Source organism: Uranotaenia lowii, chromosome 2 (genome assembly GCF_029784155.1).
Source record: "Uranotaenia lowii strain MFRU-FL chromosome 2, ASM2978415v1, whole genome shotgun sequence".
Taxonomy (NCBI): Eukaryota; Metazoa; Arthropoda; class Insecta; order Diptera; family Culicidae; genus Uranotaenia; species Uranotaenia lowii.
In genome coordinates, this window is record NC_073692.1 from 82,903,580 (window position 1) to 82,929,123 (window position 25,544).

Genomic DNA, 25,544 nt, shown 5'->3' on the forward strand with positions numbered 1-25,544 from the left:
ATTTTGTAGTCTTTTTTTCCCTATTTCATAAAAAAAAATCAATGAAGGACATTAGGACGTGTACTTTTGAGAAAAATGAACAATCTAGAATTTGTGCTTGAAAACTTAAATTCGACCACATTTTTACATAAACAAATGGCTCCAAAAACACAAATTTATGCAATCAAACATAAGCAATAGGTTGATTTTTATTTTACATATTTTATAAATGACACTTTATCATGCTCGTGTCTAAGGTTTTACAATCAATCAAAAGTGAAAAGTATCAAAACTTTTAGAAATCATTAAAAAGGATGAAAGATTTTCAACAAAGATGTTTGATTTTGAAATCCAGGGGAATTATTAGAAGTAAATCTAATAAGTTTCCTAGTCTCAAATGTTTGTTCATAAAGTATTCAAACTTACTTAGCTCAAATATATAAATAACTAAATTTTCAAGAAAGGCAGGAGACATTTTTTCCAGAATAAAACCCTACTAATGTTCATAACTTCAGATAATCCTGATTAATTTCATGTAAAAGATTGATTTTTTGATGTGAATAAACCGTTTTAAACATTTATACACTCTACAATCAATAACTAAGCTCGTAGAATACTTTTTCTGGTCTTCTTAGTACAATCAGTGGTAAGAGGTATATAAGATTTTTCAAATGAAATAATTATCACTCTGTTTATGACATTCCAACTCTTTTCTCTCAATTTGTATCACTTTAATGACTTCTACAAAATTATAGCCAGGGAATTTCCTATTAAATCATGTTATTGACATATGATGTTAGATTTACGCTAAAGGTAAGACGAGGCTTTTCACAGTGATTAGTATAATTTTGTCTATGAAAAAACTGTTAAAAAGGTTAAAAAATCTTCAAAAAAATAAAATGTTCTAGACCCCCCGGTGGATCATTTCAAATTTGGGCTCAAATGACAGGGGAAAGTCCCAGCTTTCATATGGTGCAAAAATTAGCGATGCTAATTTTCGAAAAATAAAGTTTTCTTCCAGAGACACCGTGGGTTTCCTAGCAATTGAGTTTGCTGATCTTTTCAGCAATCAACATTGGTCATTTTGACTGGAATTTTTGAAGGTGGTTCAGAAGATTTCTGAGATCCGAAAATTATTACCTAAGAATGATAAGATAGAGGGCTACATCATTGTACATTATTGTAGAACATGATAATTCATTGAACTTTGTTGTAGCTGTTTTGCTTCGGTTAATTTTTTCGCATGATTCATCAGTCACTGAAACACTTTTTTTATTGACACTTTTTAAGTATCAATTACTTGAAAAAAAAATTTGGAATGAATAGAAATTAAAAGTTGAGTTGAATTTTGGTAATTTTTACCGAATAATAAGTTATTTTTACCAAACAGACTTTTTTGATCGAACAATTGAACAACAACTTGTACCGACAAATTGTCAATGTTTGGTAAGAAAAAGTGGGTAAAACATACCCACGTAGTTGGATTTCCATTTTTCTTCCAGGAATTTACCACTCTGTGCGTAGTTTGCCACATCGTGAGTTTATTAGACTGCCCCAAATTCGTATGGGAAATCCAAAACCTGTGAAAAGTTATGCGCTGCAGGCTAAAATTGATCCTAGTCCTAGTACAACATCTCATGCCAAATTTGGGCCAGATTGGGTCACAGGAAGGGGTCGCTCAACGAGCCTGAAGTTTGTATGTGATTTGAGACATTTTGTGCAGGAGAAACATGAAAAACCAGTTTTTCATCAATAACTTTGGTTCCCGTCAGCCGATTTCTTTCAAAAACGGTTCAGAAAAGCTGAGCAAATAATCTTATGTTTGTGAACAAACTCATTGAGCGCCCCGCTTACTCCTCGCCTGCACTAAAAACTCGGAGAAACTTGTAATTCTAAAAACCTTGGTTTCTCGGTTGCTGTGTAAATTTAAATTTTTGTTTATAAAAAAAACTCCTGAGAAGCACCATGAATTACAGTTGGCTCGTTCTAAAAAATAATTAATACAAAATAGCATAATTTACCGAAACAATCAACGTTTTTCAAAACCACAATCATGAGTCAAAATTGTAACCCGTCACAATTATTAGTCAAACTGCTCATAATTATTAGTCACATAGAAGTCCATGGCAACACCCGAATATCAACATGGAAATCATCTATATTCTGGCAAACATTCAGGGGCATTCATTCCTAGTATACATTCAAGGCGCATTTGTGTTGAGCTATAGTAGGGTTACCATATCCCGCGATACCAAAAAGAGTACATTGAGATAATCACTTCATCGCTTATCCGAGCTCTGGTTTTCTGAGCTCCCGCATTATCACAGCCATCAGGTTGACTCAAGATCCGTAGATTATCGAGCATTACGCCCGGATCGTATGCAAAATGTTGTACAGTAGAACCCCGCTTACCCGAGTTAGTCGGGCAAGGTACCACCTCGGATAAGTGAATTAAACGAATTAAATTGACAAACACTTTTGCTCTGGTATTGCATATCATCCAGGCGCAAAGCCCGATTCTTATATGAATATCAATTTTATATTTAATCGACTTCTCTGGCAAGTTTAGATTTTAATCTTGTCATAGACGTCAATTTAACAGCTTATGAATACATCGCGATGATAAATCACATTTTATATGGACTTTGGATAAGAATGGTGGCTCGGATAACGCAGAGACTTTGATGACCGGGGTTATACTGTAGGGGAGAGTGTGGATACTTGATCCCCTTTTCTTATTTTCACCATTTCTTTCTGGAAAAATTTAGCAACTCGCTGTCTTTGACATTTTCTGACAGCTTGTAACTTCATGTTTCTATGCTCCAAAAATTAGATCGATACTTGAACCCGTTGATGAACTAGAAGCATTTTCGTGGGAGGAAAAAAAATTGCGATTTTTCTGAAGTTAGGGGAGACTGGATCCCCTACTGAAGGAGACTTAATCTTTTATTCAGGAAGCCCTAATCCTTGTATAAAAATCAAACAAAACCCCAAGATAGAATGTTAATTGACTATTTTGGTCATGTTTGTTCTCATTTCACAATTTATAGAAGACATAAGAAGAAAATTCTATAACTTTGTCTCAACGCTGTTAACATTGCATACTTAAAGGCGCTATTTTTTATAATTAAGAGAAAATCAATTATTTTTGCTCTTTTCTTCAGACAATTGTTTGATAAATATTAGTTTTTGGATAAATATTAGTAATTTCGTTATCAGTAATCATAACGATCAATTCAGAAGAAGAATATGCCGTTTGGAAGGGGGATCAATTATACCCAACTCTAGGGGATCAATTGTACCCATAATCAACATTTTAGAAAACTTTTTCTGAAAAAAGTTGAGAGTTTTCCATTGCTTTGATAATATGGCATTATGAAGTTCATTTTACGCTCGAACGATTGATATATTGGAACAAATATTTTTTTCATAATTTTTCCATGTAAGGAGCATTTTAAAGTGATGAAAAAAGATCTTCAAGTTACATTTTGTGAAATTTTTCAAACAAAGTTCAATCACTCAAACAATTATTTTGTTAAAATTTTTTTAACTAGAAGCATTGTTATTTTACTCGTTTTGGCACATTCTTCTAGAACATTTGATCTTTGTAAGACATTCTAGTTGCGAATCAAGTATCCCCAGGGATTAAGTATCCTCATTCTCCCCTACATATTTCGTGCTTTCTGAGGTGGCACCGAGATATTTCGATTTAATCAAATACTCACATGACAATTACAAATTATCTTTAAAAATTATTCTTGTACATTACATAAATTTTGTGCATACTGATAACTGTTTGCATACTCAAAGGCGCTTATCGCGCTCACTTTTTATAACGACAAAAATGCATGTTTATTAAAACAAAATGTTAAAGTTATTTGTTGTGAGCTGTATTCCTTTCCTGGATTTTGCATGAGATGTGAAACAACTTCATAAAATGGAAAAAAATACGTTGGTTATTCTGATCAAATGCCTTTCAACAAAAACGAGTACATTTGGTAAAATTTCACAAAAAGAAGAGTACGCCCATTTTTCGATCGAAAAAGAGTACATGTACTCTTAAAAGAGTACGTATGGTAACCCTACTATAGCAACCAAGAAATGTTTTGTTTTGCTTGCTAAAAAATGACCCATAATTGTGTGGAATTGGGTGGGTGCTGTAACAATTATGGGTCCCTTTTTTTTTTTTTCTAAATATGATTGCAATTTTGCATTTTATTTGCTCAGTTTCATTTTAAAAATGTTAACTCGTCCTTTGTGCTTATATGAGAAAAATGTATTTTGTTGGAATCTTTGAAATACTCGCATAAGGGGCATAACAGTTTAAGATGTCAACCTTATAACATTGAAATTTTATGCGATAGTTCAACACATAATAGTTAACGTATCATAAAAACTATTCAAATAACAGTTTTACTGTTACCAAGCGCACACATAATATTTTCAATGCATTTAGATACTGTTATCGATAATATAAAAATTATAAAATGATTACATTTCATTCAGTTCAGCAGATATCAGCTGTTAAAATATTTGGTGACTAATAATTGTGTGTGACCCATGATTGTGGGGGGCTGTATTTTGCCTTACAAACGAGAAACAAACTTCATAACATGAAAATTGCGTTGAAAATGTAGTTACCCTGCCTGGGATGCGATATAATATACGATTTTAAATTTAATATATGCACATATCCTCGTTCCTGTTGTTTTTTTTTGTTCAGAGTAGTGTCGTCGGTTTAAATTTCTTGCCATCAATGTTTGTGCTTAGCTGTGTGTATGTATGGTTTTGTTTAAGATGATCTGCTGTTGTCACTGTAAAGTAATTCTGTGGTTGTCAATTAAGCCAGGTTGGAGCAGTTTGTCAACATTGCGGCGTTATACAGACATAATATCAATTTCAACGGAAGTAAAAAACCACTTGCGGTTATAGGAGTACACGATATATCGTTTATATATAGATGAGAAACAATTTCATTGGACTATATTTTAAAATTTTTATCCAGTCTATAAAGAGTTTTGTTTATACAATTTTTTCTTAAACTTCCGTGCAAGGTTGAAAAATATACCTTTCTTAGACCTGTTTCGATGCGTAACGGTATTAAGTACTTTAGTTACCTTTTTGCAAAAGAGGTGATTGATTTTGTGGATGCTTGATTACAACTATAGCGCTTAACTAGAATTGGAATTTTATGTACACAGTAAAAATAACGCGAACTAGGTGCACTGATCTATAAATAAAAAGAAATACATAAAACTAAAATCACTTCCAAGTGCTTTCGTTCTGTTTTTGTTGTTTGTGTTTTGTGCTCATTTGTAGCGCTGTCTTTTACATAGTTTTTTTTGTGTGTGATCCGGCCACCATCTCTCGGTAGAGTGCTTTCGAAAACCATACATTCCGACTTCAAATCGTAGGTATTCCGGACTGAAACTCCGACGAAACGAATAAAATACGCAACCAATTGTGAACAGTGAATCCGGTCGCTTTGTACCCATTGAACAGTGGTAGCGTGATGTTAAGTTTCTTAACCAAATTGCTGCAAGCCTGTGTCCGAGGGGATATTTGGGAGTAATTTCGCTATGTCTATCTAAAACCAGTACAGATCCTTTGACGATTCTTGCACCTGCGCCTCCAGACCTGGAAAGGAAGAAAGAAGAAAGAAATGTAAATTAATATTGGTTCTAAACAAGGCTGTCGACGTTAAGGAATAGATGGAATAATTTGTTTGGTTTTTCAATTCTGGGGTATCCTTCAAAGTCCCAATTGCAGACAGAGCAAGGTTAGATATTAGTTATTATTACATCAAATGAGAGAAGAGGGTGTAAATTTAATTGAAATTCTATCACGAGAAATGACTCAGATTCCAGCCTTCAGTATTTTTTTGCGTTATTGCTCCTCATTTTCACAGAAAAAAAAGTTTCATCATTCACTGAATATTTAGTAAAGCTTTGGCATGAGATTCAAATGCATAAAAAAAGTGTTTTTCGGAACATCAAATGTTTAATCTTGTTGAAATGACTTTTCTAAATCTCCATCCAAAAGGTTCGATAATTGTTTCTAGAAGCCCAGCAAGATTGAAGCTGCTTTCAAAGCGCATGCAGAAGAAATTGTTCTATCTTTATTCAGAAAGCATACACAAATTGCACGGAGGACATTTTGTTCGTCATGCTGGTGACTGACGCAAAAGCCCATTTCTCGGGAGTTGGGGAAATATTATAGGATACCCTTTTGTCTGAATAAAACGCCAGCAAAGATTAAAAGCAGTCCTTCGCCCGTATGTCACTGGTTTGTTGCTAGAGTTCACACATACACACATAGACTTTCATCCACCTCTCAGAGTTTTCCGGCAAAGGACATATGAGTTTTCGTCCTTTGAAAATAGTACGCTTCTACTATGGTGAAAAGTTTGTCCTTTGTAAGTGGGGCTCGTTTTGTTGCTTTAGCCAGAAGGCTTTTTCTAATTTCGCTGCCCCATTCGTACGAGTACGACGACGATCAAACGGCACAAAGGCCAAACTTTTATATCATGTATGTCACATAAATTTTGCAAACGCTTCTCAACCGAACAGGGGAGTCGGTCCGTCGGACGGTCTTTTTCATTAGGACAACGACGACGATGTCACAACACATGGAAAACGTCCTAGCAAGCGAGTCACCCAGAAGATGTTCAGATTAAAAGCCGCTTGCCCCGTTTTAAGCGAACGGAACAAGTTCAATTATTTATTACACTTTATGGTTGACACTGACAGAATAGGCTCGACCGGGCGTAAATCTCGGATAACTGTCAGGGATGGGCCAAAGGCAGAAACAATAGCTGAACATAAGTGGAGGTTTGATTTACGAGGAGAAGATTTGAAAGTATACGTCCGGGCAATTATTAATTGCAAATTTTTACGATACCCAACAATGATGAACAGAATACATGGAGCATTCTTTATAATTTGTAATTTTTACAAAAAAAACTAAAACATGTATGAGCTTTTTAAACCCTCAACTTTGCACGCCTAAACCAGAGAAATCTAACATTCACTGAAATAGCTACATAGGTAGTTGATTGGCGGTCTACTTAGCTTAATTTTTAAACCGAATTCATTATGTCTAAGCACGATTTTGATACAACGCTGCTTATTCCAGTTAACGTTTAAGCAGCTGATTTCTGCTGTGTGTTGTTTTTTACAGTTCAACCAAAAATTCTGTGTATCATCAGTTCCAGTTTTCATAATTTTCGGGAAAATGAAAAGCATGTCCTCGGAAAATCTCGAAAATATCGTGCACAAATGTTGTTCCTCCAAAACATTGCGCTGAGTCACATGAAGAAAATGGAAGAAGTAAGGTTCTAAATGCCATTCAGAAGTATGGAAAGGGAAACAGCTTCCTGAGCAAAAATCGAGTCCGGTGGACAAAACTTTGGACCGGAAAGTCAAGCGTGCTTAAGCCAGTAAGAACAGTGCTTCAGTTCGGAATTTGGCCAAAACGTGAGATCTCCATGACTCAGCACTTTCCCTCGTGCCAAGGTATGATTGGGTCTATAGGCATATAGATAAGAAGCAGAAGAAGCCAAAGCGGAGTTAAAATCAAGCTGCTTCCGTCAAATCTCAGAGCTCGTAAATTATGTGATCAACTGCTGTGTGGAAAATCGGTGTACATTATCATCAATGACGAAATGCTTTGCAAAATTGGTTACAAAACGCTTCCGGGTGACCAGTATTTTTACAGTGTTCGGGATGGCCAAGTGTTGATAAAACAGAGACCTAAATTTTGACCGAAAAATTCTGTAAAAAGGCAATAGTTTGGCAAGCCCTATGTGAGTCTGGCATGCTTTCCGAGCCGTTCGTGACCTATGTGGTTTACCTATAGTTGGGGATAAGACTACCGTTCCACGAGTGTGAGATTCAGTTTTTCCAATGTTTTGATTGCTACGTCACAAACGTTCAAGGGCGTCTTGACGTTAGAGTCGCCTTGCGACGATAGTTACGTATCATACGTACATTATACAATCGCGCTAGAAGTTCTGGGATACGGGCACTAAACTCTAAATCAAACTATGTATTTGATCTTAAAACTGAACCTGAATACTGTATGTGAATTCTTGATTCAAGTTTCAAATCTGATTTGAAAAACCTAAAATGTGCAATTTTTAAACTGAACTTTTAATCGAAATGTGGTCATAATTTTTTCATATTACCGTGAAAACCCGATTTTATCACCCCTATGATGAATTTTAGAGTGATAAATCGGGGAGAGTGATAAAATTGGGAGATTTTGAAAACATGATTTTAATCCGTTCTTATCTAATAAATTACTACAAAAAAACGTATATTATCCAAATAAAACAGTGTAGAGGTCTTGCAGCAGATATTCCCTTTTTTGACATAGGATTACTAGTAATAGGCCCTTTTTACATCAAAACATCATACAATATTTTTCAAACGTTTACGTCGTGGAAATTCAAACTACAAGTATGCTTAAATAGGTATGAACAAGAATTTGGAAAATTGTTTGTTTTTGTGGTTTCCATCTTTGTATTTATGGTTGTGGTTAACCAAAGGCGTGTCAACAAAACCGTATCCACGACCATGGTTATTTTGAAAATCAAAATCGTTTACGAAAATGGTGTTCCCTTGATCCATTTGATTGATGTAAACAACCGCGATGAAACTATTTTGCCACAGGACCTTGAGATATGCAAGTAAAGCATTTACGGTTGAGCTTGAGCTTGAGCTTGCTATCAACTACGGTCCACCTGCGGCCCCTCCTGGCCAATGGCATAATGGTTGCACTCCGTGATTGGTTCGAGATAATCAACATTGCACAATGAACCAAGTGAAAGGTGCTGGGAACAAGCAACACAATCTCACTGTACAGTTTTGAGAATTTCCTACTTTCAAATGAACCAATAACGACGCCGGCCAAGTCCATGTAGTCGATAGGAGGAAGGGAAGAGCAGCACATGTGGAGATATGTTTAATGGAGACCGGCTGTACGCCATCCCTCCACAAATCTCCACGCTGAGTGTTTTGGGATAAGGTAGTGCGGCATGGAAAATCACCTTGGTAGACGATTAAGCCACTTGAGACCTAAGCTCCTAATATCTTAAAACTCCTAAGTTTCCTATTGAAACTCCTGATCGAACCTAGAGGCCTTAAAAAGGTGTTTGTTTACAAAATTAAGACTGTTCTGTACTATCTAATGTGTTCCTAGCTGAACTTGGCCTCATATAATTGAAAGTCAAAATTTGGTGTTCCATTACATCAAATCTATGTATTTAGAATTCATTTAAAATGATCTTGTGCTAACACGGTAGCATGAAATTTTTCACATTTTTTTAAATTGCTAATATATGCTTGGCATATGAAGAAGCCCATTAAGCCTGAAACTGATTTCTTTCCTCCTAGTTTCCCAGTTTTTTTGTCTAAACTTTTACCAAAATATTTTATAACTAATGACACTTTGAAATCAAATTTATTGTGAAGAATTATTCGATTTCATAAGAAATTTTTTAGAACAAAGCTTCAAATGATCAGAATTGTTCAAACTATTTGGATCAGAGGGATACAATTGCTATAAGCATCAATTTATAGAATAAATTAATCAACTCTGCATTTCTCAATCTAGATATGCTGCAACATTAAAAAAAAAAGAAATTATTGACCTTTTTCGATTAAATGAAACTACTCGAATTCGAAAAAAATATTGAAAAATTAGCACCTTGACAACTTTGAACCAAATTTTTACGAAACTTTTCGGTACTTAAATCCCTCTGAACCTTAACGCCTGATTTGGTGCGATTGAATACAAGAAAATGAAGTTCAAAACAAAAAGAAGACATATTATCCTTGGAACTGTTTTTTCTTATCACTTTAAAATAAAACTTTACTAACTATCAAACTACTAATTTTTATCAATACCTAATGCCTTTTACAAAAATATGTCATGATTTAATAAAATTTAAAAAAAAATTGACGAGAGATTCTACATACATTTATTAACTAATGATTGGTTTCGATATTCTTCACTCAGCTGCAAAGAATTGGAATAATAAAATACGTCTGTTACACATTCAGTTCAGAATGAGTATTCTACTTTTCAATCAATCCAATTTTTATGTTTAAAATTAGCTTAAATTCATGGATTTGTTATTTCCTATTATTACCATAAACATTGTTGCATAAGATATCCATTAAGCTGATTAAAATGAGGTTAAATTGATAATTTTTGAAAGAATTGTTTTACAGCAACAATCACCAAAAACATACGTAAAAAATCAGCCATTATAATTTCGGTAATCAATTTTAAAGGTCAACCTTTTCTCATTCAAAAACTCATAAGCGGGTATTAAATATTTGCTCAAAACAACTGAAATATAAGTAAATATAGATAAAAGTCATAAAAAATCTACATCCAAACATGTACATCATGGCGCCTTACACAAACTAAACCCACCTCTTCATCTTATTTCAGTCCCTCGCCCAAGTAGTACCTATTTAAATTTAAAACACCTGGGACAGTTTTCGTCTTCTCATTTAATTTTGATTAAAGCTTCCGTCTTTCATCATTTTCAAGTGTGAGCGAGCAAGATATACCAATCTGGCTAGAAAAATCTTTCATCCCCCTTCCTCTGGCGCAGCACGATATCAAAGCAACCATGTTTTTTTCCTATCTCTTCTAACAACGTTTAACATCGGTATTTGGTAATGCTAGTACACAATCATGGGGCGACGATATTGATTTAGTCGGTGTTACCCAACCGATATTACTTTTTATCCGAGCTTATCATAATATGCAAACTTAATGGTTATTAGGACAAAAATACATTTTTTTAGAACCTTTACAATATTAATTAATTCGAATTTAATTATCATTTTTAAACATTGATTCACAAACGAAGGGTTTTTTTTGTGTATTGTACTGAATAGATGGACCAACATTAAAAACATAATAATCAACATTAAACGAAGAAGTGAGTCACGAAAATCTTTCTTTTTATACCTAATTTCAAAGACCGCAAAATCTTATTCTTCAAATACTTACACTGCAAAAATTCCACACATTAGGGGTATGTGCCTGCCTATATAGATTTTTGCAATTTGCATCCCATATAAAAAATATGTGTCTCACATAGATTCAGGAAATATTTCAACCTTATGTGCGACACATAAGAATTATTCGTTTGAAAAACGCCTAAAACTAGGCAGCAATTTGTTATAAAAATTGTTGTTCTTATGTAGCTTCGGACGTTTGAAAATGAGATAAACATTTATGATTTTTTTTGCAATGATTGTTTTGATTTATTAATTTTTTTAGCACACAATCTTTTAATTTCAAAATTTTCTGCTTAACTGTTGTAACCTTCCGGTGGCTCATGATCCGAGTTAGCCGAGGTTTGTTAACTGAACACGTTTAATTTTAGTTCAAGTGCCACCAGCGATCTGCGCCAGCCGCCAACACTAGCTGTGGGGAGAGAGAGGTAATGAAACATACATACACTTTGTAGTCTTCGCGTTTTTTTCGATGTTTTTATATAAATTAAATACTTACCTGATGCGCCTGAATAAACTCAATAAATTTTCCTCCATCAGTGTCACGTGTTTTTTCTCAATCGCAGCCATTTTGCAAGTGTGAAATCTTTCAAAGTTTTATATTTGGCACATAGCTTTTATGAACATCATGTTCATAAAAACTATGTGTCAAATATAAAACTTATTTGAATCATATAGTCGTTGATATTTATGAGCTTATGTGTGAAGGAACATACACAAAAAGTGTTGATTTTTTGCAGTGTAGGATTTTGATTTTTTTTTAAGATTGAGAACTACTGCAAAGCATTCCGCGCTAGGGCAAAAACAGCAATGAATATCAGTAACATCGTTGACATACTAAAGCATATGCAACCACACGAGTAAACGAGATGGCATGATTAATTTCTCTTTCATCCTGCTTTGGCGTGCCTGTATTTCTGATAAATCAACTGGATTATGTTTTCTCAATTTTTTCCCCAAATTTTCGCCAAATCTCACAAGCTTTATCTTGTTTTTAACATAATTATACACAAAACAAATTAAAAGGAAAATCAATCGTTGAACAGGAATATTTCAGATTGATTTTTGTGGATGAACTCGACACTTCCTAGCGCACATTTCTTATTTTAGATCACTGGGAACAAAAATCAAATTTGAAGCCAAGATTTATACTTATCTTATGATATTCCCGGACTTTTGGTACCCGAGATCGGCCAAACCAGGAAGGCATTATTCCAAAAAAAAGCCCTTTTTAAATTTGGTTAGCAGAACAAACGAAACGATGATAATATTAGCAGGCGAGCAACCCATTTTGATTTTCGTTTGCTGCCGCCGCCACCGACTACGTATGCAAGTAAAGCATTTACGGTTGAAGAAATTCTGAACATGACGTTGGATGATCAGTCAGCATTAAACGAGCCCCTCGAATCATTAGAGCCATTAAAAATTTCGGATGTGGCACCAGACTCAGAATCAGCGGCATCTACCCCAAATGATTCATGTGAAACTTCAAGAAACATAAATAGTGTTGAAGCTGTAGGTATGTTTGACAACATAGTTGATTGGGCTGATGCTTCAGATCTCTCGATAGTTGATGTCATCTTCTTGCAACTTATAAGAGAGATTGCTTTGAAGAAAGCCCAAACAAATAAAACACAGCATTAAGATAACTTGAATACCATTATATTTAGTTATAAATGTATTCAACAACTTAGATTTAGTTAAAATAGTAATAACAAAAAACATGTTTAAAACTTGACTTTTTTGTGTAAAAATCTTGATATATCCCTGATCAATCATCTTCACTTTCAATATTGATGTAATCATCCATCAGTTTTGTCCCTTCAGAATGATTTCAACCCTAAGATGTTCGACGAAAATAAAAAAAGGCGATATTTAGTATTTTTGCGTTGAATAAAAAATGATGACAAAATCGGGTGAAAAAATGAGACAAAATCGGGGGTAGACAATATCGGGGGTAGACAAAATCGGTGTGTGACAAAATCGGGTTTTCACTGTATATCGGTATCTGACTTTTTAGAAAGAACTTTTTTATGAATTCACAATACCATTAAAATCTGAATTTCTGAAACAGAAGCTGTTTATGAAAATGATGATTAAATCATTTGTTTTTAGTAACTTAAAAATTACTAAACATTCCGTACGAAATTCGCTAAAAGTAGTACAATTCACTTCTCAAAGGACACGATGGCTTGGTACCAATCCAACAAAGCCCAGATCGTACGGAAGGAGATGAATCCGCGAAATTATCCTCAAGCGAGACCGATTGATACTATTTGGGCCTTCAACAAACCGGATTTGAGAAAAGTTCGACAAATTCATCCCAAATCAGTCATCAGGCTGAGGCTAATAAGCAGTCTTTGATAAAAAATTCGATCATTGACCTACGATTGACTGGAATCTAAATTTGTATTGAATCACTGTAAAAGAAGAGTATACAGAAAATAAAAGTGAAATAAAATTTGGATTTGCTCCTAAATTGTGTTTAGACTGTTCATTTTAAATCGTGCTTAGACATAATGGAACTCCCTATATTTAAATAAATATGTCATAAAAAAGAAAAGTTGAGAATGGGCATATAAATGTATCCGAATATAGATTACAAGAACGAGTGATGAAAAATGGACAAGACAGACATATGTCATCAGTTTCGTGTTCCATGTTTATGGAAAAAAAAACGTCGATACATCTTTCCAAGCAAATTCAGGAGAAAGTGTTTTCAACACCTCATTTTAACATTGAACGAATTCTGAACTGCTACATTTCTTCATGTACATATTTGTTTGTATTTTGTAATCGAGTGTCATTCGGATAAATGGCTCTCGAACAGTTATGTCGTGTTGTATGGGTCTTATTGAGCAAACAGTAGGGACACCAAATCCTCTTCTTCGTTGGAACCTGAAGGATGAACAAGCCTCACAAGATCCAAAGAGTTGAAGAGCTTTTGATGAGACTAAATTGAAGAATGGATAAAAAGTAAAGGCACTGTCGACGAAGGCCGCACAAGAAAAGTTCGAGAGTATCTCAATGAAACTTGATGTTTCTTCGAAGAAAATCCTTCAACTAAATACTCAGTCGTACATCTTTTGAGGAAATGATGACTATCATCTTGCAAATTCTAACACCACCGACCCATAAAATATGTAGGGGAGAGTTGGGTATCGTGGGCCATGGGGAAACGTGGGCCACTTTTAATATCTCAGATGTGTGTTGAGATAAAAATCTCAAACCAACTGTCATTGTCGTCGCTTTGCGTGAGCATGTATTCCTATATGTTGTTGACTGAAATACGCATCATATGCTTCTTTTATTTATCAAGCTAAAAAAAGTTAGAAAAATTTACTTACATAATTAAAAAAAAACACCCGCTTATTTCATCGATCATAACAAAAATATTCTGATACGTTTATGATCTTAGTTTAGTCATGATCTTTCACGTTGAAAAGGAACTTTTGATGAAACATCAAAAAGTCACACAAACGCAACCAATTTGCAAATCGTAGCTTGTGGGGAATCGTGGGCCACACATCTTGAATCATCTATATTATTATGTTTTTATACACATTCAGAACTTAAAATACGTTTTACCTATCTGCAAAGTTTTCTTATGCCAAATGAAGAGTTATGAAAAATATTTTGTCCATCCTATATAAGAAATTTTGCCAAGACGTTCGCGAGCCAGGTTTTGGAATCGATGCGATCATACACAGCTCTCTTTTTTATTTCATCATCTGAAATTGTTTTTAAATAACGAAATGAATTAGGAAATCACAGTTTTGGGTCAATTCATAAACTTTGCATGTTATTTGGTCAATTTGGATTTGGTGGCCCACGATTCCCCACCATTTTTCAAAATCCAAAAAATATTGCTTTTTTCAAACAGTCAGAATTAGGGGAAAATAACTTATAAAAAATTTAAAAAAATACCTTATGATACCTTGAAAATGTAGAAAACCATACCCTTTTTTATTTTCATTTTATCTTTTATAATAAAGAAGTTATGGAACAACGAAAAAAAAGTGGCCCATGATTCCCCACTCTCCCATACTATGTATGTCGTGATCGGGATTCGATTTCGTGTCCGTTGGCTTATGAGATAAGACGTCTATCCTCTATGCCACGAGCGGCGGCAATTTATTCATTTTTCCAACAATAAACTGTATTGCGGTTCGTGGAAAAGCGAAACGACAGATTTGGATTGCCAAAAAGATCACTAACCACAAACATCTCAAACTTGGCTGCCTGAAGTTAGTCAGAAGCCGAACTCTGCTCTAAGAATCATGAGGGTTTAGTAGTCCTGAAGTGACATCTAGAGAAAGCCTGAAATGAAATATCAAATGAATCGAGCGAACAAAACGGAATAGCATAGGAGAGCATTTGGATTCAAGAAACGATTCTACACTAAAATAGAAGAAAAATACTATTGTGTATGCCATAAGATTCTCTTATGAAGCGGCGCCAAAAGAAAAATCATGGAAATTCATAAGATTGTCTTATGACGCGAATGAATTCTGCAGATGAACACCTACTTCAATGAGAGGTTGTGGCTTTTCATAAGAGGGTCTTATGAAAAACAGGATATGTCACGTTTGATGAGAATAACTCGAAGTAAATAATGTTAAACCCCATGTAAAAATAACATATATTTAGTTGTTTTTTTTATATTTTAGCGAAAGTAAGCTTGAATTTATGTATTTAGAAAGTAGTTTCAAGTCATTTTCGATTGGTTTTAATCTCATTTGGTGATACAGCTGAGTAAAAAATTGCCATCAGCAAACAAGTGTTGTGTACCCTGTAATGGTAAATTACATAAATCATTTCAATTAATAGAAAAAGTAAAGGACTAATATTGCTTCGTTGTGGTACACCGGTATGAATGTTTCTTAACTCACTTTTTTGTATTTTCAATAGCTGACACAATAGTTCAACTACGAAGGATATTGTTAGCTGTTCCCTTTATTCCATAACTGTTCAATTTGGACGAAAGAATGTCATGATTGAGGGTGTCGAATGCTTTTTTGAGATCCAAAATGATTTTCGATTCTATTTTAGATATGATGGAGTCAACATGTTCCGAGAGGGCTATAAGGTATTCTACGAAATTAAGTCCAATACATACTTCCAGAAACTCAAAGGAACTATATTTTTAAAATTTGGTCCATTGGTTTCTGAAATATAAAATGCTGAATTTCGCTGATTTTCGATTTCGATTTATTCCTTAATGTGTTGATAAAGACATGTTCCAAAACACTTGATGCCACTTAAACTTTACGTTTAGGTTATGTTTGTTTTATAATGATCTTCACTTTTATTTTTATCTTGTAGGTACAAGCTACGTAAGGAAGTTTGAGACGGATTAAACATCATACGCTTATGTGCGATAAAACTTTTGTGCCGTTATGTTAAATATCATTTATTGTGAGTTAACTATTGCTCAAAGAAATAATTTTCTCATACACATATAGAATAAGTAAAGTAGAGTCAAAGCATTTCTAGAGTTGGTTTTCAAAAAATCAAAGGACTTGGGAGTTATTTGATGGCAAATTAATGTAGTGCTTCAATGTGCGATCCAGTGCTAATCTCGAAGGGGTAAATTTAGTCAGGTAGCATACGGTGGAAACACAAAATCCATGTGACTTTCCGTTGCGTCTTAGCTACTATCGCAAACGCCAACGACGACGCCGTTCACCCTCAAATATTACTTCAGAACACCCCTGGCCAAGCCAACATCAACGACAATGCATGGATGTGTGTGCGAGCGCGCTTCGGACCAAGAATGCAAGCGCGGGTGCGCGCGCGATAAAAAGGCGTGTCTTCATATCTGAATTGAAACGTTCCACGGGCAACATTGGTACCTACAGAATTTGCTCTGCTGGCTAGGTTTACTTCGAGGCTGGTGGGCTGCTCGACGGCGCTCTGGGCCAGTTTTCTCATTGGCCAGCCTAGGCGATGGCCACCGAAGCCATAAATTATTTTTAATTATAATATAACACATTTATATTCATTCGCCTCGTCCGCCAGTCGTTCGCGCGTTCTTGAGCGCTTTCGACGACCTGAGGGGAGAACTGAACAGTTTTGTTGGTTTGTCTGCAGTGTGGTTCAATTACGTCACTACTTTTATGGGCACCGCCGTCTCAGGTCAGGCGAGGTGCTGTGCGTGGGCTGCTGGAGGAGGGACGCGAAATGGTCATTTACTAAATTAATTGCACATTGACGTGGTTGTAATCTATGCTCGAGTGGTCAGCGCAAAGCCGAACTGAACGACGTTGGTTCTTTCTCCCTGCCAATATCTGAATGTAGCAGACTGAACGCTGGCCGAAGTTGGGCGAAAAGGCGAAGAGTTTGTGCACCCGAAGTATGGCATATGGGGTGTAATTGCGGTAATTTAGACTGTCCCCTTCGTGAATGGTTCGCGCGCGCCGTTGTGTTTCTGACTGTCTAGAAGGATGCCCAATATAGGCAACATCTCGTCCAATATCGCGCCCGGGGGGAGAATGATGGCCGCGGGACAGTTCTCTCGAAGAAGGGAAGTTTGGCAAGTTGGACGAGATGCTATCGGAATCGGGAGAACCGAAGAAGTAGCGGAGATTCTGAGCTGGCAAGTTTTAATTAGATTCAGTCTCTAAGCATTCATGCTTTCGGTATCAATTATGTGGGCCAGCTTCGAATGGGCGGCATTAGATCAAAGGGAAATTGTATGTATTATGCTTAGAGGGCTGGGATCGTAATGGCGTCCTCGGACTTAGTGGTTGTGTAAGAAAACGCACTTTTTCGGTTTGAGAAATGGCTGGTCTCGCTCTCACACTTGGGTGAATTAATGTTTCTTAATTGCTTGTAATTATTTTGACGGATTGCTGGCGATATTTTATGGGAAAATTTTAATTTGCGCCAGTGCCAAGTACCCGAGTCATGTCTTTTTTCTGTTAGAAAAAATACCACATCAGTAAGAGTTCTGCAAAGAAGACAGTTTTATATAGATGCTTCGAAAAAATAGATTCCAAACCTTCTATTTAAACAGTTACTTTAACAATGGAAATCGCCTAAAATTGACAGATTACCATTCATCAAAATTGTTATCCAAGGGTTAAAAAAAAGATTAAAGAATTGAAATTCTGTGAATTTCTTTTGAAGAGATTCATTTTTTCTCTTTAAAGTATAGCCTTTAACCTACAATCATCATACGTATCACGTATCAACAACACATCAATTAAACAGATTCACGTTAAAATACTTAAAATATTTAAAGATTAGGAAACTAAGCTTGTGCGCTCTAATTTGCATTTCTCGCGTGAGCTTTCATTACGTCCGATGAAACATCTTAAGAATTCACAGAAAACGGCTGCAAAAGTTATCAAAACAACTTTAAAATTTGTAGCTTTCATTACGTCCGATGAAACATCTTAAGAATTCACAGAAAACGGCTGCAAAAGTTATCAAAACAACTATAAAATTTGTATTTCACACATAGAATATGTTGTCCAGGCTACAAATATTTTAAATGGCAAGAAGTTGCCACTAGTTCATGTCAGTTTTTGATTTTTTTCGCTATAAAATATTTTTATTTACATTTTTTTTTTAAACGACGTAATGAAAGCTCATTTGAGATTTAGGGATTATCGGTTGCTCGTCTGAATTAGAAGCGGTACGTATTTGGTTTCTTTATGTTCCTTCCAGATCGTCGAAATAAAAATTAAATTGAATATTACTCGAAGCATAAAATCAAGTGAAAATGTTCTTTATTATTATTATGAAATCAAATTATTTTTTAGATTTTGTCTATCACCTCTAGTTTTTGTGATACGGCGTATGGAAATTATTAAATTCGTCAGTTTTAGGTGAATCGATCTTTGATAACTGATCAACTAATAAACCGACATAAAATCTAAATGATGCTTTTGAAACAGTTGATTAACAATTAATAATTATTATTTTGAAACAATCATTCAGTCAACGATTCAGATCTTGCCTAGAATTTCTTGTTTAATAGTTATATCTTTAAAAATAAAATTTACGGAAATGTTTGCTTTCTTCAGCCCCTTGGGGCTACCTTACAATTTTTCATATAACTCGAAAACTAATCAAGGTATTGGAACCAAATTTGGCACGGGAAGGTATTTGGATACGAAAAATATTTCAATGATAATTTGAGAACCCTCCCTCTTTCCAGTTAGGATACATAAAGAGGGGAGGGGGCCTCTTTTATAATTTTTTACATAGCTCAATAACTTATTAAGCAAGGCTGATGTCGAGCTGGCCGAAAATACTGCTGGCTGTTGGTTTCGCTCGGATTGCTTCGATTGTTTGTCCTGAGTTTGCTGTGAAAATTATGGGGGAACGACTGTAAAGCTAAGTATATTCTTTCTGTATCTTAATTCAATTCAATTCATGTTCTTAGTTTGACCCTTACCATGAAGGAACCAAGGCAGTGTTTTTTTCTCATTCTGTACCATAGAGACAGCTTGGTGTCCTAGCCACATACAGTGGGACACATTTTCTTCTGTGGAGAGTTCTTAATATGCTTGGTGTTGTTGCATCTTTGTCCCGCGCTATGGTGCTGCATTCAAACGCTCGTTTTTCACTATTTCCAATTAACAGCATTTATGCCTCAAATTTTCTGAAAGAGTTAGGTGAAGAAGGGTTAATTTTAGTTCACAGAGTGTACTGCTTGTACATTGCAGATAGCGAAGTTCAGTGCAGGATCACCGAAATGAAGTAGTAGAATTTCTGCTAAATTAATAATGAAAAGAAGAGAATTTTAATAGAGTTTAAGGAAAATTTAAACAAAATCTAAAAAATGAATAATCATCAACAACATCTCAACCTTACACTCATATAAACGAAGTTAGATATTACACCTAAAAGCTCACATAAAAATTAACCCACTGAATGAAACTTTTAGTATAGAACTTTCTCAACAGGATTCTCTGCAATAATATATTGGTAGTTTGAACCACATTTGACGCTGTATAATGTGAATTTTGTATTTATCATTGAATTAATTTGAAAAAAGTTTTCCTGGGGGAAACTATATCCAAGGTCAAAAACCAGAAATGATAGTGCATCGAAATCCAAAACTCTAATTTTTTACTATTAGAAACTGTAATACAATACTTAAATTGTAATTTGAGAATAATAATAGTTAAAGCAAAAAATACAGACATTGGAAGAAAATATTACTTAGACAATGAGGTTTTGGATTTCTGTGCAGAAAAACATCATTTCCATCCATACAAGGACGAATCCACACGGAACATAATCAAGGAGCACAGGAAATTTAGCATATGTGCTTCCAACGTTGAAATCTCAGTTAAAGCTATGGAAACGTATGGTACTGTTGTCCACGTTTCTTCCTCCCTATGTTCCAGTTGTCTCTGCGTTCAATACTGCACAGTGGGCCCGGCCAAGTTAAGATGAGTAGTAAATGTACTTTTATTACTCACCGGGATGCTGACAAGATCTGGCTGTGTATGTATCATAAGCATAAGCATAAGCATAGCTCAATAACTTATTAAGCAAATGGAACCAAATTTTTTTCATGGGATGGTATTCAAATGCGAGAAATTTTTCTATGTGGAACAATTCTTTTTTAGCAGTAGGAGGATAGAATTGGGAATATAGGAAGGGAAGAGGAAAGCTTACATTCAACTTTTTTATTTACAAAATCCAAGAAATGGACAAAATTTAACATGAATAATCGTTTTGGTATGGTTCTATGATTATCTGACTCACCATCCTTCTTTCAGTGAGTAGGTAAATAGGAGGAAGGAGGTGAGCCCAATACAATTTTTTTAGCATGAACTCTCAATTCATGCTAATGCAGCCAACAAATGGAAACAAATAAGGCATGGAAAGTTACTTGGTTACGAGATATGTTTCTACGAATGTTATAGACCCTTAAACTTCACAGTGTAGAGAGGGGAAGAAAGGAGTGCTCCCTATAAATTATGTTGGAAAGCTTAAAAACTTATCAACCAATGGAGTTATATTAGATATACCTAAGAGGATTTTTGGGCATGAAAAAAAGGCTATGATTATTAAAGACCACGACCTCCATTCAGCAGGGGGTGAAGGGAAGGACAGGGGAGGCTCTCTTATAAGTTTTTCGCATAAATCCAGAGAATATCATGCAAAAACAACCATTTCAATAAGTTAGATTGTTTGCGTACACGATTAATTTGAGACCCTCCTTTTTCAGGGCGAAGCTGAAAGAAACAGATCTTTAACACAAATTTACGGATCAAAATTCAGAAAATTAGTTTAGGTAATCTTTGTGTTGCAATTCGAAACTCCAGCTGCAGCTGTCATTTTATAGCGGTTGCTTATGAATTATGTTATAACTTGATTTAAAATAATGCCAACAAACCAACAAAAATAAAAATGTATGTATGTATGTATGTAGTTGAACCCACCAGTGGCTGATAGGTCTTTCGACCCGAGGCAGTACGGGAAGTCTCGATCGCGCATTCAAATACTGTTCATGCTTAACTCATCAACAATAGTTGCAGCACAACCAAGGGGTCCGTTACCACTGGCTTGGGACAGGTTTGACTCATCTTACTCCCTTCAAACTGTTCGAAACAAATAAAGAATCCTGAAAAGGAGCTTAAGTAGCCTAATCAAAATTCCAAATTTGCCGAGGTACTCCGGCTGGCTTGAACCCACAATCCATTGTATATCAGTTTTCCCCTCGTTTGATGCCCTGTCCAACCCCCCACTAATCCCCTTTAATAGAGTTAAGCTATTTTGATTGTAGGAATAAAGTAAAAAAAATCGCACAATTTTAACATCTTACCTCGTACCATTTTAAAAGGATACTAGAACGTCTTCAATGAAAGGGTACTTCTCTGTCTCCCTAAAAGGCTTCGTGAAATTTTCAATCCTTTAATTGGTTCGCTTCTAAAAAATCCATTTGAATTTCGATCATTTCTTCCATCAACTGTACTGATGAATCTATAAAATCCATTTGAGTTTTGATCATTTCTTCAATCAAATGATACCTTAAAGAAAATCATAATGGTTATAACTGAATTCTCTGTTATATATATTCTCAAAATACAGTGAAGAGAAATAAAATAAAAAAAAGGAAAGTTGTTTTTTTAATTTCAAACGTTTCGATAGAATTAAAGTGAAATTTAGTGAAATTTTAACCATTATTTCAACAGTTCGACTACCCCAAAGACCAATTTCTCGGTGAAAATTGAACTGAGTTTATAATAGCACATAAACAGTTGAAATTAGAGAAAGTTTTATATTTGTTTGCACGATTTTTGGTTTAAAACAAACTCCAAATTTTTCTTAAATTTAAGCTGAATTTTAGAATTTATGTCTATCAAACGTCTGGATCTCGTAAAATTTAAAGCTGACTATTTGGCAAAAAAACCATTACAATCATTAGACCAAACCTTCCTAATTTGTTAATAATTGAGCAAAAGTTAACCAAACTTAGATAAGAAAAAATAAAATAAAAATAAAAAAGTGAAAAATTTATTTTAAGCTTAAAATCAAAAAAATTTATTTATTTGATGAATTTTTCAATTTCTCTCTAATGTTTGTCTGTTCTATAAGCTTTTCATTCTTCCAACTTAAAAAAAAAAATCTTTAAAGTGGCCTAGAATATGCACACAAATTTTAATGGAAGTTCATAACGAAACATAAATTCAAAAAATCTCTATCGCTTCAGTTCTGCAAAAGCTGAATCATTGAACTAATTCACTTCATTGATCTAGAACCAAAAATTAAAACACCTAGAGAACTCGTTGCCAATCTGAGAAGAAGCAGAAGTTAAAGTTAAAGCGAATACTTAGCTTTAAGACTTTCATTGCTGATTTCCAAGTGGATTTTGCTTGAAGCTCGAATCTTCGGGTACCCATCGTCTATTTGACCCATGCTGTAACTAGCTCCCTTGTACCGGTGTACTACAATCTGCTGAGAGGGAGTTCCTAATCTCCACTGCTCGTTTCTCGCACACTCGATAATCTTCCGCTTGACGACCGACGTACACTCTTGGAGCGGAAGTCCGTGCCCGATGACTCGGGACAACCCTTGGACAGACATTGCTTGTTTCTTTTAATGACTTCTACACCGACCTAAATATGATTACTCTGGATTTTGACATTTTTTATAATGAAAATTTCAATTGGAATTTAACTAAATTAAGAGCGTGAAAAAAAACACACAAACCAACAAAAATAAAAATTTGAATAATTTCAGAAAATATCATTTGTTTTTGAAAGGTGTAGCAGAGCACACCGGGTCAGCTGGTATGCAATAAAATTGTGTCGGAGTCTCACACCTCCCTTCCTATCATCCCAATGGAAGAAGGGAGGGGTCTCAAACAATCATAAAAATAATTCTCGTATTCAAATGTCCTAGCAAGCAAAATTTACTTCCATTTGCTTGAATAGTTTTCAAGTTGTGCAAAAATTTGTACATAAGCTCTCTTCATACTCCCTCTTCCTATCTCGCCACTGGAGAAGAAGAGGGATACTAAGGATTCAGAGAAACATTTATCGTACCCTAATACTTTTGCTAATACCATCCCATGCCGAATGGGTACCATTTGCTTGATTGGTTATCGAGTTATTCAAACATTTGACTTTTGTTTGGGAGGCCACCTCCCCCTTCCTGTAAGGGAATACCATAATAGGAACTTTCGCCAGTCCAATAATCCAATACTCCCTCCTGCCAAGTTTTAAGCAAATCAGTTCTGTAGTTTCTGAGTGTAGACAGAAATCCGTTATTATATATAAAGATTTTCCATAGCTTTGCCAAAAAATGCTTAATTTAGTTTATTGACTCTTTACCTATTTTACCTAAGCTATCTAGAAAAGAAGAGCTGATAGAAAAAAAACTAAATGAATGCTTGAATTTTGGAAAATAAGCTCTTATATTCCTTGCACTTTGGAAAAATCTAGCGTAACATTTAAAAAGGGCGAAACTAGCAGTTAGCTTGAAACGAGAAAAACGCGTTTGAAAATTCGGAACACCTATTCAAATCCTATAAATAAAATCGACCACTTTTTGTTCAACAAAATTAAGAAATTTGCATTATATTCCCTTATTGTTCGATGGTTATCAAGAACTTTAACTTTTTTCACGTAATTTCAGAGATTTTCGAGTTTCGCCCTATTATTGTTTTCGATTTCAGTTACGCCTGCAAGTTTCGCCCAATTGATCGGCCGTTTTTGTTTTGGTTTTGAAGTTACGCCCATTCATCCTACACGCAAAAACTAATTAGGCCGTTTTGTCACACACGGTCAACTCAGTTACGCCTTTTGGCTCTACACGAATAGAAAAATTCACTCCATTTTGAATAGGCGTAACTTCACGTTCCAACGAAAATGCATCAACAGGAAGTTTCGCCAAATTGAATTTTATCAATTTTTTGAAAGTTTTAAGTAATTTTAAGATGGAACCACGTTTGATAGGTAAAGTGCAATCGCGTGCATCCGGAATAACCGTTAACTCGATTTGTTTACATTTGGCAGTTTCGCCCTTTTGAAATGTTACGCTAGAAATGTGAATTTTGTTGTCTTGTATAATACAAACATAAGAAGAAGCGTATTTAAAGAATAATCGCATGTGGAAGACCATGCCAACGATTGAAAATTTCCGTTAAATAATTTTCTCAATACTCTCAAGAGTAAAATTGTATGGATATAAAAACTATAGAAACTTTATCAAACGGTGAGATAAGGAGTAGTGGATGTGTCTTAAAAGTTAATTGAAACTAAATGTTATTTTTTCGTAGTAAAAAGGATGAGAATCTCTTAATTTATGAATCAACTTAATGCTTCGCTCATGTATTTATAAGCGTTAATGACGTAAAAGGTGGATCTTCTAGATTGGACAATGAACAAAAATTAATTGTTATTGATATTTTATCCATTGATAAAGTTTTCAACAAAAATTTAACAGAAAAATTCGTTTTTGCAAACTATGGAACTGAAAGTAACCTCAAAATATCTTCTAGAACGTAAAAAAAACTCAAAACGGTAAATTCTTATTCTCGTAAGTTTGTTTGTGTTTGAATAAAAACTATCGAAGTTTCCCCAAGTTTTAAGTAATTTTTAAAATGATTTTTTTTTTCACTGAATACCTACATATGTGAATCTTTAGCGATGCAATAACAGAACTCAAATCGCACAACTCCTCCCGTCATAAACGTCACAATCGAGTGGGGCATCCAACTTTCCGCCGGACCATCAGAAACTGAGGAATGCGCGTTCTGTCCACAAGAACATGTGATCCGAAGCGACATTTTTTCCATCATATTTAATTTGCTGCCGAATTCGTGGCTGATTCACTGCGGCTACTGTTGGATCGCTAAAACACACGCAAAAACAACAACCAGAAAAGAGTAGAAAAAAATCAAAACCATTGCTCCGATTCTCGCCGTTCGGCTGTCGCGCGAGTAGCGCTTCAAAATCGAATTCCTGAAATTCCTTCTGCTTCAATGAATTCTCGTTCCTGGACAGCGCACAGACATCATCCGGGGACCAGTTTTCAGAGTCCCGCATGCCCCGG

At 35.0% G+C, this 25,544-nt stretch overlaps 1 protein-coding gene across 1 annotated transcript in view; it reads right to left on the reverse strand.

The window, feature by feature from the left end:
• Positions 1-25,544, reverse strand: part of LOC129749052 (protein vestigial-like) — a 32,701-nt gene continuing 7,157 nt past the window's right edge. The window contains exon 4 of the mRNA XM_055743876.1: positions 1-5,616. Coding sequence (XP_055599851.1) covers positions 5,567-5,616 — 50 coding nt within the window. The 3' untranslated portion in view covers positions 1-5,566. The remainder of the gene's footprint in view (positions 5,617-25,544) is intronic.